Source organism: Varanus komodoensis, unplaced genomic scaffold, assembly GCF_004798865.1.
Source record: "Varanus komodoensis strain SLA01 unplaced genomic scaffold, ASM479886v1 scaffold12, whole genome shotgun sequence".
Lineage (NCBI taxonomy): Eukaryota > Metazoa > Chordata > Lepidosauria > Squamata > Varanidae > Varanus > Varanus komodoensis.
Genome location: NW_025335349.1, coordinates 22,205,050 through 22,221,001, shown reverse-complemented (window position 1 = coordinate 22,221,001; position 15,952 = coordinate 22,205,050). Strand labels below are relative to the sequence as shown.

The 15,952-nt window shown below is 41.7% G+C and overlaps 1 protein-coding gene across 1 annotated transcript in view; it reads left to right on the top strand.

The window, feature by feature from the left end:
• The window catches only part of TAF2 (TATA-box binding protein associated factor 2), a 61,990-nt gene that overhangs the window by 34,643 nt on the left and 11,395 nt on the right, over nt 1–15,952 (top strand). The window contains exons 19-25 of the mRNA XM_044421815.1: nt 1,519–1,712; nt 2,767–2,906; nt 5,347–5,416; nt 6,416–6,525; nt 11,435–11,664; nt 12,121–12,273; nt 12,802–12,907. Coding sequence (XP_044277750.1) covers nt 1,519–1,712; nt 2,767–2,906; nt 5,347–5,416; nt 6,416–6,525; nt 11,435–11,664; nt 12,121–12,273; nt 12,802–12,907 — 1,003 coding nt within the window. The remainder of the gene's footprint in view (nt 1–1,518; nt 1,713–2,766; nt 2,907–5,346; nt 5,417–6,415; nt 6,526–11,434; nt 11,665–12,120; nt 12,274–12,801; nt 12,908–15,952) is intronic.

Sequence of the window (15,952 nt, the reverse complement as noted above, 5' to 3'; positions counted from 1 at the left end):
TTTCTGTTTCCACCTCTGTTCTCTATTGGGGAGTAATGTTTCCCTTTGTCACAACAATGGGAAGGAACTGGGACATAGTCAGAGGTATACCCCATTCCAAAATCCACCCAACTCTTACCTTAAAAGCTCTTTTTAAAGGGACCCGGAGATACATACAAGGGAATGTATGTATCCCTTGAGATACATACAAGAGATGCATACAAGGGAAACTTGGTATGCATCACATTGTGTTCTCCCAAGGATGCATGTTTTTGCTGCCTGGTAAAGAGATTGCAAGTGTATACTCACCACCTGGCTTTTTACAGTCTTCCTGCAAAATAAAAAATAAGGGGGGGGGGGGCGTTAGAGGAAGAAGCCATAGTTGCCAGCCAAACTCAGTGAGAGATTGCCCTGGGGCGGGGTCAGCCTTTGCCAGCATACGTGGGGAGCAGTGCAGCAACAGCAGTCACCTGAAAGCCATTTGGAAAGAACAGTAAGGGGTTTTTTCTACTCTTACAAATAGGCTTGCTGGCTATGGGCGTCACCCATGGTGAGTCATGTCCAGGTTTAGACCAACCACTGTGGGTTGCAACAACCCACAATTGTAGAACAGCCCACAGGCATCACAGGGTGGCTTGTTTGAAAAAAGTGGTACTTTGTGTGATCTATCGGCCCAGCTACAGTAACATGCCATGGTTGTTTTCGGAACCTGGTTTGTGTTCAAGCAGCCTTTAAAAAGTTGTTAGACAGGTTAGCTGAAACAAAACAGTGTAGGTTTTGTTGGTTCCTATCTGCCTTATGGGATGCATTCTTCTGGGTTTAACATGAACTATGCTTAGTTTCAGTTCATGTTTGGGTGCAGTTTAAATTTCTGGTGCTTGTCTGTAAAGCCCAGAACAGTCAGAGGCCAGGTTATTTCAGGGTCAGTTGAATATGCCAGCCCTTAACAGTAATTATTGAGGGACTGGCTCTGTGTCCCTTTGCTTTCAGAGATGTAGTTAGTTGGGGCATAGAACAAGGCACTTCTGTATTGGCATGAGTGTTGCAGGATTGCATTCCTTGGGAAACTTGTTTGACTCCCAACCAAGGGGCATTCCTGTTTTGTTAAGCTTTTGGATTGTATTAACAATCCAAACCAGTCATACCTGGCTGCTGTATTAACTGTATACCCAGCTGCTATGAATGATTTAAGTGTTGCTGTGATTTTTAAACCATAACATTATATTATTGTTTATGTGTCTGATGCATGTTTAAACTGCAAGAAAGGTGTTTGGTAGCTGAAAGATGGAATATAGATCAAATAGAATTTTCTTTAAAAAATTAAGTCCTGCACTTAGATTACTCAAGGCAGCAGTCCTTTGAGGATAATAAGATTGTCTGATACTTGACCTGAGAGCAAGGTTGGAATCTTGACTAGAAAGCTAGAAGAAAGCTCAATCCATGTGCCTTTGACTGGGGCTCCACTGCCGCCACCTCCTCCTTTTTGTAGTGTCCCTTTTTGCAGCATATGTTTTCTCACATTTCAATCATTTGTTTCAGTTTTCAGACAACTACTACCGTGCTGAACTAATCGATGCACTAGCAAACTCCGTGACTCCTGCCGTCAGTGTGAACAATGAAGCCAGGACATTGGATAATTTAAATCCTGATGTCCGCCTTATTCTTGAGGAAATTACCAGGTTCTTGAACATGGAAAAGTTGCTCCCCAGTTACAGGCACACCATTACGGTGAGGTACGTTACAAAAATATATTGGGCATCTGCTAGTAGAGCCAGCAGCCAATTCTGGCCTGTTAATTCCCACCTCTGACTCCAGCCTTAAGTGAGCTCTGTCAGCCTGTCCCCTCCCCAAAATAAGCATTTCTGTTCATTTTCAGACACCTGGAAGCACTAAATAGCTCTTCTGCAAGCAATGGAAGCCCCTTGAAGGATAGAACTAGTGGGGCTGGCCACGTGTGCAAGGGCAGTCTGAATTCTACCCCTGCAAATCTCTGCAAACAGTCTGAAAGATGTTGGCTCTGATCTTTTTTTTTTTTTCTTGCAATTTTATATTGCTTTTACGAATGCTGTCATTCTCATTGTACACAATGTAGCTTTTGCTAACCTTGCTGTATTGTCAATAAATATGCAAAAGCTCGGAGATGGGGAGTGAGTAAACACCTTGAAAAATCCTTTTAGAAATACTGTCTTGAAAAAATATTCATTATTAGACATTTATGAAACTAGAGTGTTTGTATTACTTGGAGCCACAGCTTTATTTTCTTTAGTTTTTGCACAACAGAAAGCTTAATCTTGATAAGTGTATTCTGCATATGAGATGTGAGTGGTCCATATGTGCATGTGTGGTCCCATCACAAGCACATCTCAGTGGAGTATGGGGTCAGCAGCAGAACAATTCCATGCATGGATCAATGCACATCGTAGAGGAAAGGGGAGGAAGCTGCAAGGGATTGGATACTCTTGATACTTAATCTGGATTGTTCCCATATTTACTTGCAAATTTAGCTTAATGTGGATTGTATCTTCTCTCTCAGTTTATGTTTATGTTGCATTAGATAATATATTGATGAAATTAAATGGTCCTAGGTATCTTTAGAACTCTTTGGAAGACAAAAGCAATCCTTTTGATTACCTTTGGAAAAATTCTAACTGAGTCACCTTAAACATCACATGAATTTGGCATAATTAAGAACTTATAAAATAGGTCAGTAATTTGCTTTGAAGATATTGTGCCTAGAAATTCTGAATTAACTTCCCCTCCCTCCTTTTCCCTTTCCCATATATCTAGCTGCTTAAATGCCATTCGTGTGCTACAGAAGAATGGACATGTCCCCAGTGATCCTGCCGTCTTTAAGTCCTATGCAGAATATGGGCACTTTGTGGATATCCGAATAGCAGCTTTGGAGGCTGTTGTTGACTACACAAAAGGTTAAAAATATATACTTTTACCATTTTATTTTGATCAATACAGCTTTAACTTTATAGGCTTTACCTTTGGAAACCAATTTCCTGTTTTTTCTCCCTCTCTTTCAATACTATTTCACTCCTTAGAATGACCAAGTAACAGAACTTAGAACAATACAGTGTGAATGGAAGCAGATTTGGTTCATAATGTTCACCTTTATTAAGCTCCTCTTTTTAAAAGGTTTTTTAAGGTTTCAGTTTAATTACATAATAAAACATGGGCATAACTTTATGGAGAGAGTTGGTGTATATATGAACAAAAAATCAATGTCAAAGGTATCATTATCTTAATTTCTGCATCATCAAGCTGCTGTTGTGCTGAGACATTTCACTTAATAATTTAGCCAAGGAGCAAGAGACAGGCAGTTTCATTATTGGGATTGAAGGCCTGTAGCAGCAGCCAGGAATGTATCTGCCCATGGTAGAGTACTACTTGTATGTACTAGCATGAGTAACCACAGGACAAATATGCAGGCTTACTCAGTCTTTTGGAACTATATCATCATGTGTCCATGAAAATAGTTTCCTACCTGCTTACGCAGATATTCTCTCTCAAGCTTGAGGGAACTTAGTCTTCATTGACTTGTTTACCAAAACAGTACCTGCATGTTATGGAGAATGTTAGTACATGTGCTGAGGCACACACTCCATTCCTGGCTCAGGATGTGTCTCAGTGCGACAACATGAGAATCAAGCATATTCTCTAATACACTTCCCTGAAGCTGTTGTTCTAGAGGAAGTTGACTGGTGTGAAGGAGCTTCTCTTTCAGGGACCTTTGAAACCACTCCCTTCCATCAGTCTCTATACTAGAGGATTGGCACTATTTTTTTAAAGGATCTGAGAAATTACAGGATGCTTAGCTTAACATCTGTTCTGAGTAAATTAGTTGAAAAGGTTAGTAAAGATAGAATCATTAAGCATACAGAAGGACAGGCCCTGCTGAAAAAGAATCAGCATGGCTTCTGCACGTTAGGTCCTGTCTCACTAACCTTTTAGAGTTCTGTGAGAGTGTCAAAAACCTGTCAACATGGGTGATCCAGTACATGTTGTTCACTTGGACTTCCAAAAGGCTTTTGACAAAGTCCCTCACCAAAGATTCCTGAAAACAGTGATGGAATAGGAGGGGAAGTCTGCTTATAAATCAGCGACTGGTTAAAGAACGGAAACTCGAGAGTAGAAATAATTGGTCGTTTCTCTCAATGGAAAAATTCCTATAGCTGGGTCCCACAGGGCTTTTTATTAGCACCAACACTTTTTAACACTTCATAGAAGATCTGGAATTAGGAGTGAACAGTGAAGTTCACAGGCCAAATTTGCTGATGACACCAAACTATGTAAGGCGCTTAAAACCAAAAGGGATTTCTTCAAGCTGCGAGAATGGACATCAAAATGACAAATGCACTTCAGTGTGAGCAAGCGTAATGTAATGCGTGTTGAAACAAAAAAATCTCAGCTTCAAGTATAGGCTAATGGCATCTGCATGTCAGTGGGAAAGGAATCTTGAGATTGTGGTTGATGGTTAAATTAAAATAAGCTTATGTGAAGAAGGGTTCTGCGTTAGGCATAGTTAGGAAAGGATTTGAAAGATAAAAGTGCCAAGGTCATATTTCCCTTCCATAAATCTTTGGTGCAGTCACAGTTAGAATATTGCAAACACTTCTGGTCACTGCACATGTACTACTATGGTGTGAACATAATACTTAAGTGGATGGACCATTGGTTTGATTCAGCAAGGCTTTTCTTGTGCTGTTAGGAACCTCAGATAAGCTTTCAGGGAATGACTTGGTGTGCTTTGAGCTAAGAAAAGAGGCCATCCAGTTTGCTGCAGTTACCTGATAAAGGAAGATAGATCAGGTACACTTTTCTGATCACTGAACTGTTCGAGGAATCTTTCTCAGTTGGTTACATGTGTGTTCTTTGGAAGTAGGATACCAACTTGTGGTGGGAGGTGTCTGTGTGCAGGCAGTTGATGTTCAATACATTCTACATGCTTTTATGCTTCCAAGCAGTGTTGGAAGAATATGGAATATGTACGTACTTGAGTGGCGACAATCAGGAGGCTTCCATGTGATCTCTAGGCCTGTGTGCCAGAGTGCCGATAAGAGTGTGTTACTGGGGGCCTTTCCATTCTAGAATAGAAGCATAGCTTTCATAATGCAAGGCAAGAAGCATAAGTAACTGTATTATGAAGAAGGAAAAGTGGAGAAAGAATCTGAATATGTGAGTGACCAGGGAAGAACAATTGCCCAGCACGGTTTATAAGTGAGACACATAATACCTCTGTGCTATTTATCAATGACTTTTTCATATGCTTCCCACTATACTTTCTGTGGAAATTTTTTTGATCTCTTGTTTGTGTGATTTGCTATCTTATTTAACAGGTCATACATTTTGTCTTTATAGTTGATCGAAGTTACGAGGAGCTGCAGTGGCTGCTCAATATGGTTCAAAATGACCCTGTGCCATATATCAGGTTAGTCTACCTCATTTATTTATATTTTATGTCCCTGTATCTCTAAGCTGTAAATCTCAAATCACTTTTTAAGTCCTGTTGCTTGCTGTCTTGCATTTCCTTTAAAAAGCATGCGTGGGGTTCCACTTCAGAAAAGGAAATACATGAGATGTCTTGTTCTCTTAGGGTGTGACAATCATCCCAGAATCAAAAAGAATTTTTTTTCCTTCTAGCAAAATGTCAATCGCATTCCATGGCTGTGTCAGCCAGCAAACTGTATTGGTTTCCAGTCTGGAGCTGAGGGTATTCTGTAGTTATTAAGCAAGAGGGCAGCATTCTTCCACCTCCCAGAGAAACAAGAACCCTAAGACTTCTGAGCGTGTGGGAAGGTGCTTGTGCCTTTCCTGTAACAACACTCTGCTCTCTTTACAGAGGCTTCACTTCTGCTTTTCAAACCTCGGCTAGAGATGGAGGATCTTGACATATTCTCTTTCAAAAAATAAATCCACACTAGTCTTACTGTATTGGAGCACAGTTGGGCATCGTTATATATTTGGATACTAAAGAAAATATAAATTGGCTTCTAGTACATAGCTGGGGGACAAAGATTATAAATGATACATTTGTAGCTGAAAGTGTTGCCTGTTAGTTTTTAAGTCAGAGAGTTTACCAGTACAAGTTTGTACCCTTGGTGACCTGGATAATGACAACCTTTGAACACTGCAGCCTCTTTTCAGGTTTTTCCCTCTTGGTTTCTTTTTTCTTGTTATTTCCACTGACCATCATTGCCCCAGGACGTTTCTCTAAAATGGCTATTTGAAGCATTTTTAGAATCCTGTATAAATTCATTGAACTTAATTTCTTAAGATGATGTGAGCATCAAGACACATGTTTGATTTTATATAATCTTTGCAGTCCTAATGTGAAACCATGGATCCAAATAAAGTTGGATAAAATGCAAAATCTAGAAACTGAAAGTTTTAATTTTATGTGGCTTAAAAGTTGACTGTTCTTTTTTAGACATAAGATACTGAACATGCTGACAAAGAATCCTCCATTTACCAAGAATATGGAATCGCCTTTGTGTAATGAAGCTCTAGTGGATCAGCTTTGGAAACTTATGAATTCAGGTTATTTTTTAATTGCTTACTATTTTAAGACATTTTCTTAACACACCAAAGCCTGGTGCTTTGCATATTTACTTAGTCCATTTACTTATGGACTACAGTAATGGTCTTTTTTGTTTACAATAGCATTTATATCCTGCCTCTCTTCCATGGAACTCAAGACAGTGGATAGTTCCTAAACAATTTTGCATCCAGGCACTGACAGTATACACTTTTTACTTGAGAAAAGGCAGTTTTGTTGTAATTTATTTATTATTTACTGCATTGTTAGTGTATTTTTCAGACAAATAATTGTTTCCCAAAGTAGCTCACATCAGTAAGAAGACAAAGATGGAGGAGGGAAGGAAAAGGAAGAAGTTGATCAGTTTTTCAAAGCCAGAGTAAGGCAGTGGATTATAAGAATCATAGAATAATAGAGTTGGAAGGGGCCATGAAGGTGGCATTTAAATCTACTTTGGTCTTGACTGATCTTCTCTTCTTGAATGAAAAGGCATAACTCTCTTTCCTTTGACCAGTGATGGTACCAGCCAGGTCTTTCCCCTTCCTCCTGCAGTCTCAGGGCAACTGTCACTTGTTGCTGAGTGTTCTTTCTGGTACAGAGGTAGAAGCAGGCTTCCTTCAAATGCTGCTTGCCTGGCTGATTGATGGAACTGGTCAGCCTCCCTCTTGACCTGATGCTATTCCTGAGAAGCAGGAAGTGTTGCCTCCCACTATCCCAAGGTCCTTTGACCAATACCCATCAGTAACCATGCACATGCTCACCTGGTTCTTCTTGTTCAGCGTGCTGATGTAATGCAAGATGCAGAAGTTTAATCCACAATCTGAAATAATTTCACAAACAAGGGAAAAGGTTTCAGATTATATCTGTATTTGCATTTCACCCCCTGTTGTATGACCATTGTTTTGTGTTTCCCTTAAATTGATTGGCAGTAGACTTAGGAAGACAAGATAACTTATTGTTTTGATTAATGCATAATTAATTATGGGTTTTGCCTACACAAGAAGTGATGGCCACTAGCTGAGGTGGCTTTGAAAGGGAATTGGTAAAATTCATGAAAGGTAGGTCGTTCAGTGCTGATGATCTTGATTTCTATATGGAGCTTCCAGTTCCAGAGAAATGCAACATCCCATCATAGCCCACAAGTAAATCCTGGCATTAGCTGTTTCTTGTGAGTGCTCACCAGCAACTTTTTCCTGAATTTTGCAGGAAAAATCTTTGAATAGGATGCTTGTGGTTCTCTTCCTAGAGAGCTCATGTGACTTCTGCTGCACACTCCTTCTGTTGTGCAAAGGTCCACAGAAATAGACTCTCAACTGCTGCTGATCTATGTTCATGTAATAGACAAATTAAAGCCAGTACATGCAAAATGGTCTTCATGCATACATGTCTTCATGTATGCATGTAAAGTGGTGCTTGCATGCAAACATTTTTGTGCAATCTTCTAGGGGGATGCTAAACACTGTGTGCTCTCTATGTAAAGTTATTTTTAGTATTTGGAAATTTACAGCTGCCCCATCAGGCAGCTGAAGCAATGTGGGGGAGGGGGGAATGGACTCTGCCTCAGTTAATTCTTTGGGAAAGTCTTACCAGATGTCAAACTCAGGAAGTAAACAGTTTGGATCTTGCCACAAGAGAGTTTGTGTTCCTAGTTTCCCCCTCAAGAGAATTGGTTTTTCAAAAGTTAGTCTTCAGCTCATTGACATTGTTGTAACAAAAAGAGTGATAATAAGATGTTCTTGATTTTTGCTGAACAGCATAAATTTCTATGAATCATGTGGATCTTTTGCTTGAAAAGTAATTGCAAAATCCTAGAGTGCCAGTAAGAGTATTGCTAAGGATAAATCCCCCACCCATTCAGTGTTAATTATTTGAAACTGGTTAAAGCCAAGTAGGAAAACAAATCTTCATGATTTAACTGCCAGAATCCAAGAAGCTAAAGCTAAGGGTTTAGGTGGGGGCGGGGGTGAGACAGTAAAACAGACTTACATAACTATTCAATGGTATTTAAATTTTGAAAACATTTAGTATCTGCTTCAATAGAGATCCAGGAGTCTGTTAATCAGTTTTAAGGTTAAAATTAGATTGCTTTTGTTGGTGGAAATTAGGAAATCTGTTGGTTATTCCTGTAACTAATGTTTCAGCAATACTGTGTTTTTTAACTTATGTAGAAGCCAGTGTAAATTATGATTAATTAGCAAAAGAAAAGAGAGAGCGAGCAGTCTCTATTTTCTTATCTCTTGGGAGACTTGTATATGTTTGGATGACAAGAACAGTTGAGCTTTATTTTCTGCTTTCTCAGCCATTCCAAAAAGACTTATCAGTGCAGAGGGGTTTGCATCTTTGTAGACAACCATGCAGTGTCATATGCCATGGGTTCTTGTGACACTTGAATCCTCAGAGTCTATCTTGTAATTTTCCTCCTTGCTCACATGTGCTCATTTTGTTTCTTCCTTGCATCTCTTTTCCCATTAGAAATTGTCCACCGAGTAAACTACTGATATAGCAAGCTTTCCAATGTGTCAAAATAATGCCCATTTTTGGTACCCACAATGTAAACAGATCTGTTTACTGGGCACAGTTGCTGTTTTTTTTTCCTGGCAGAAGGTGTGATCGTCTAGCTGTGGCTAAAACTAGGCAGTGGCATTGCGAATTGGCATGGTTAGACAGTGGTCAAAGCCAAAAACTGATTAGGGGGCCACCACCAAGCAGAAATGCCAGATACTGCTGCCTTTGTTTCACCTGCACAGTGAGGGTAGCTGAAGCTCAGTTGGCCTGGTAACCTCTGCTGTGGCCAGCAGGAAACAAGTCATGCTGCAATGGTAGTGCCTTTTTAAACGGACACTCACTCATACAAAGAAAAATCACAGGCAGCCAGTACTTCCTCTGGCCAGGTAGAAGTGGCAGAGAGGAGACATGAGGCCATCTCTAAGGCAACTCTCTCTAATCTGGTGCCTTCCATATATCTTGGATGATAACTTTGTGTTTACCAGACCATTGTTGTGCTGATTGGGACTGATAGAAGTTGAAAGTCCAAACGATCTGGAGGCCAGCAGGTGAGGAGAGGTGGTACCCAGTTTTTTGTGGCTTCTTTGTACCAGTGAGATTCCAGACCCCTCCCAAGCCAGCCATGCACTCAGTGACTGTATTCTTTGCTACCCATCAGCTGAGGACTTGGCTTCCATTCTCACTGCTCCTGCCTCTCACAGAATGGCTACATGTGAGGCTGGGGCTGGAGGTGCAGGCAGGTGGTGTTCTTTTGTCCATTTCCCCAGCTCAGCAGAGGCAATAAACTAGAGCTTGGAACTTTGCTATTGGTTCAGTTCAGAGGGAGATAATATATGCACTGGAGGCCCCACCCATTCTTGGTCCTCAGGTAAGCCTTGATCTGAGCAAGTCCTTGCGTGAGCTTCCCCAAGTAGACCCACTGTGTGGCTTTACAGGCATTGTGCTAGTTGCCCTGATGCTAGTGTGCCATCTGCTTGTCTTCTGCTGCCCTGAAGTCAGGAACTCAGCTCACGAGTCCACGGGAATGTGAGAGGATTGGTTGTGTCCTAGCACTCCTTGGGGTTGCTTGTAGTTCGGGGAAGCTGCTTCTCAAGGAAACTCCTGCTTCTGGACCTCAATGGGAGGATCAAACCTGATACGTGACGGACGTCTAGTAGTTGGGTGGACTAAGCTAAAGATCCTCTGACAATGAATAGTTCAGAATTCTGATCAAAAGCAACCTATGAAATATTCTTTTTGCCATTAAAACAGCCTAAATGCTGGGAATTAAAGCATTTCTCAAACTTAATTTAGAATTTAAAAGGTAGTAAAAGCTAGGCTTGCTAGATTCCCTACTCTTGCTCATTTTTTCCTTCTAAAAGACTGCTGCATTCTGCTTATTGTAGGACTGGAGGTCTTAAACAGGAAGGGGAGTATTTTGGATTGGATGAAAATAAGGCAAAGGCTTTTAATCCAGGGAGCTTGGTTACCTGGTTGCACAGGATGTTTTTGCTGACTTGTAGCATTTGTTTCCTTCTGGCCTCATGTTGGAAGCAGTGTTTTAACATTTTTGTGAATTTAACAAATGTTTGGGAGTTTCAGAAGCTGCCAGTCTTGGAAAAGTCAGTAAAAAGGCCCTAGATGAGTAAAAGTTATGAGTGCTTTTAAAAGAGGCCAGGTTTATACAATGAAAATGTGGGATTTATTTGAGGCAAATGTTCTTCTCTTTTGTGGAACATATATTACGGGTGGTGGGTGAACAGGAAGCTAATATGTGAGTAATAGAATTTATAGTTTTCTGTAGAATGTGGTAGAAAGGCAAGGTGGTGAAACGGTTGCATGATCCAACTTGAATTAACAACATCATGAGTTACAAATAGTTATTTGTGTTATGGAACATAAGTGACTCAAGCTAGTTTGGCAAAGCAGAGGTTGTTGCTATATTTCTGAGCTTACCCTTTTCCGGCAGGACAACCCTCTCTCCCCTGATACTAACTGCATAGGAAGAAGCACTGTATTTTGTTGTAGCACTGTGTATAAGTTTATGTCATCCTGTTCCCTACAATTCCCTTTATTTGAGAGTTGACCTAGATTTTAAGTCCCAAGTTGGTTTGGTGGGAGACACGATGATTGCAAGCTATTAGCTTGCATTTGTTGAAATTTGAAAGATTTGCCACGAGTAGTTTATGATGCATTTTAGCATTAGTCGAAGGTGGACCATCGTTACTGAGTAGTGTGTTATTTCAAATTGATCTCTCTTAGGACTTAGTTCCAGCTGATGCAAAGCAGAGTGGTTTGTATAGAGAGAGTTGCCTCGTTTCCTGCTGTCTTGACCAGCACTTGCAGCAGAACTGGCTTTAGAAGCTTTACACTGCTTGACATTGTGTGCAGCTGATTGAGAGCTTCTGTCCTCCCCTTGCTTCATAGGTACATCCCACGACTGGAGGCTGCGCTGCGGTGCCGTTGACCTGTACTTCACGCTGTTTGGTCTCAGCAGGCCTTCTTGTCTGCCACTGCCAGAGCTTGGGTTGGTCCTTAACCTAAAAGAAAAGAAAGCGGTGCTGAATCCTACCATCATCCCTGAAGTGGGGGCAAGTGGTCCGGAACCACCTAACAATCCAAACAATCTGGGTCAAATAGTTGGCTTCCAGAGCATTGTAAGTGCATTCCTTGATTTTGCAAAGTCCTCCCCAGACTTCACAGTAGTTCAGTTTATGACAATTGGACTAGCTTTGCCCTTTGTCCTAGTCTTGTTCTGTTACCCTTGCCTAGTAATGCTATTTGCAAATCTTTTCTGCTTCCACTATTTGGAAATACTTGTCTTAATGTGTGCATCTTCTCTCATTGTCATCATCACCACCACCGGTGTGGCCCATATAGGAAGCCATTAGCTTTTCTTCATTCATATTCCCCAATAAGTTAACTTTTCTCCATGTTCCTTGGAAGATGTAAGATTGATTGGGTAGCCAGTAATGCAGTTGTCAGTACTATATGCTGGTGTGGTGAACTGTGCCTCATAGTGGGATGATGAGAAACATTCAAAAGGAGTATGGCTTTACATCTAGGCTGACATGGAAAGATTTTGAATTTCAGGGTTTTAATTTCTTCCACAGGAGGATTATCATCTTACTAAGGAAACAGCAGCCATCCCCCTGCCTCATCAGCAGGGGCTGAAGCGGAAGGCTGACACTCCGCTTGGATCCCCGCTGGAACCAGGCCAGATACTTGAGAAGACTGAAGACAGTAAAGTCAAACTCAAAATACGAGTGAGTAAATGATTTCACAATTTACCTGAGATACTGTTTTTGCAGGAGTGGCCAATCAGCCCCATTCTTAAGCATCTGGTGATACCATCAATTCAGCCTTGTATCTGTTTGGTCTGACACCATGGTCCTTTTGGCACATAACTCAGAGGAAGGGGCAGAGCAGCAAAGTAATCCTGTAACATTTGATCTTATGATATTCAGATGCTAATCTGGTTTATAATCTGCCTTATAATGATGGAGAACAGCTGACACTCAGCTGTAGCTGAGCACCCCATTGTTTGAAGCATTAATTTAAGTTGTGTAACAATCATACCTTAACTGTTTCTATCTTGCCTAAAGCTGTCTAATTTTGAAAGGAGCAGGTAGTTAATACAATGTTGGAGAGTTTTTGTTATATGCATGTTTATTTTGTTAATGCAATAATGTAAAAGGCTGAACACATTTCTATAGTAACATGTAATAAGGCATGCTAAAGTGGATTAATCAGTATTCCCTGAAATTCCTTGGTTTTTCCTCCCAATGTTACAGTTTTCAAACTCTCAAGAAGAAGAAGAGATTGATATGGATACTGTTCATGATAGTCAAGCTTTTATCTCCCATCATTTGAACATGCTGGAAAGACCATCGACACCAGGTTAGTTAGACTGGTGGCAAGCCACTTGTAAGCTGTACATTCCTCTTTGATACAGATCTCCAGGTGGCATCCAGCAGTGTTGTTTTGCAAAGTCCAATAGTGCTGGCTCATTACTCACACAAGCATGTATGCACAAAGAATAAACTTTAGTTAGATCCTTTTGCACAAAGTTCAGAACCTAGTGTCTGTTAAGATGAGGTCATTTGCACTGATGAATTGACACAGCTGAATACTGCCCTTAATGATCCTGCCTTATCACTGAAGCTGAGTTCTTGGCATCACTAAGGTACACAGGATGGCCTAAGCACTAAGTCCTATTTCTTTTGCTGGTGGGTTGAATTTGGTAAACGTTGTTATTGTTCATTTGCTCCTTTGCTTAATTGTCTTTCAAGAGCACTGTCTTCCCAATGCCGGTTTTCTCACATCACCACTGTCTTAAGACAATCTATCCTGCTTCACATTCCTTGTTTGTATGTTAGAACATCAGAGGCATGGGACAGGGCCTTGACAGCTGTAGCCCTCCAAGATTAAAGAATGACTTACTGGGTAACATTCATCCAGGTGAATCATGTGAAGCCATGTTTCATATAGTTTTTTAACAGCATCAGAGACAATACAGAACCTTGTTGAACGTCTTTCCATGTGAAGCACCATCATTTTCCAAGCACTTCATTCTGGAACCAACCATCCAGCATGGGTGATGCTTCCAATTTTGAATTGTCCAGAACCAAATTACCATGGGTAAGAGTGTCAAAAGCTGCTGAGAGGTCCAGGAAAATGAAAATGCCCTATCTCTCTGCAAGTGTATGTTGTCAACCAGATGGATCGAGCTAATCTTGGTCCCACTACTGTCCTGAAAACAGGTTGAAATGGATTTAGACAATCAGCTTCTTTGAAGAGCAACTTCAGAGAGAGGGTTTCCCACCAGAAAAAGGTGCACGGAAGACTGGTTCATAATTTCTTAAGTCAGCAGATCCCGGCAATGCTTTTTAAGTAGGAATCTAACAACCACCTTCTTTTTCAAGTGGCTAAAACATGCTGTTCTGACTAGGCTATGTTCATTCACAGTCTGACAACACTTTCTAATTAGCCTCTACCAGTCACAAATCTCTTCAAGTACTCTAAGTTGAAATCAATTCAAATAGATGCTAAGAAGGCTTCCAGTGCAGATTTTTCAGTAAGAGGCATCCAGGTCAAAATGGATACAACAGTTTTATCAGTTGATGTTCACCAGCTTACATTCCCTCTCTCCTGAATAGTTCCACAGGATGGACACAGTACTAGGAAAAACTGACGCCACCACCATGGGATAAACTATCAAATAACACTCTCTGCTGAATCTGCTAGGATTTGTTCCATCCTCCATTGAGCTTCAGCTTTTATCCCAACCATTTCCATCACCTCTCTAGGAAACCAGGGGGCCAATCTGGATCTATTCAGTGGGAGAGGATGCTGCATTGTTGTTGTTATTATTATTATTATAACATTTCTATGCCGCCCCTTGCCGAAGCCTCGGGGCGGCTTACAACACAATAAGATACATTGAAATACAATAGAACATAATAAATTACCACTAAATACAAAAATACAAAAAATACACTGAGATACAATAATATAAAATTAAAATTAACAGTATAAAATAAGTAAATAAAGCATATAGGAGGAGAAAAGAGAAGGAAGAAGAAGTTGCCCTGGCCAGATCATATATTTTAACAATTAAAATGATGTTTAAATAAAAAGGTCTTTACCTGGCGCCGAAAAACCAGTAACGACGGTGCCAGGCGGACCTCTTTGGGGAGTGAATTCCATAGGTTGGGCACCACCGCAGAGAAAGCCCTCCTCCGAGTACTTACTCTCCTAATTTCTTTCATGGAGGGTTCCCGGAGAAGGGACTCTCCCGCAGATCTCAAGGGGCGGTCGGGCATATACGGACGTAAGCGCTCGTTCAGGTAGCCAGGACCCAAGCCGTTTAGGGCTTTATAGGTCATAACCAACACCTTGAATTGGGCCCGGGCTTCAATGGGAAGCCAGTGAAGCTGACGGAGGACTGGAGTCATGTGAGCATAACGCCCCGTCCCCGTCAGCAACCTGGCAGCTCTATTTTGCACCAATTGAAGTGTTCGGACCGTCTTCAGGGGAAGCCCCACGTAAAGCGCGTTACAGAAGTCTAGGCGGGAAGTCACCAGCGCGTGTGTCACCGTCGCCAGGCAGTCGTACTCCAGGTAGGGGCGCAGCTGATTAATCAGCCGAAGCTGAAGGAAGGCGCTCCTCGCCACTGCTGTCACCTGAGCTTCCAAAGAAAGCTCCGGGTCGAGGAGTACTCCTAAGCTGCGGACCTTGTCCCTAAGAGGGAGTGTTGCACCATTCAGGACCAGGTCAAATCCACCCTCTCCGAAGCCCGATCCGCCAACCAACAGGACCTCCGTCTTGTCTGGATTGAGCTTCAGTTTATTGGCTCTCATCCAGCCCATTACCTTGGCCAAGCACCGGTTCAGCACAGCTACTGCCTCACCTGGATTAGTGGAAAACGAGAGGTAGAGCTGGGTATCATCAGCGTATTGATGATTCCGCAGCCCACACCTCCTGATGACCTCTCCCAGCGGTTTCGTATAGATGTTAAATAGCAGAGGGGATAGAATGGAGCCCTGTGGTACTCCATGGCATAGCTGCCATGGCGCAGAGACATAGTCCCCCAGCACTACCTTCTGGAATCGACCGTTGAGATAGGAGCGGAACCACTGCAAAGCAGTGCCTCCAACCCCCAATCCCGCTAGCCTGTCCAGAAGGATACCATGGTCAACGGTATCGAAAGCCGCCGAGAGGTCCAGAAGAACCAACAGGGATGCACCCCCCCTGTCCTTCTCCCTGCACAGGTCATCGTACAGGGCGACCAAGGCAGATTCAGTACTGTTGTTGATCCTAATCAATCCAGAACTCCAAAATGTGACTAGAGCTTTATAAAAAGAGCCTGCTATATTGCCCAGAACCTTTTAGAGGACAAGGTGGAATCTTTTCAGAAGCAGGTTAGAAAACTTTCAGATTGAA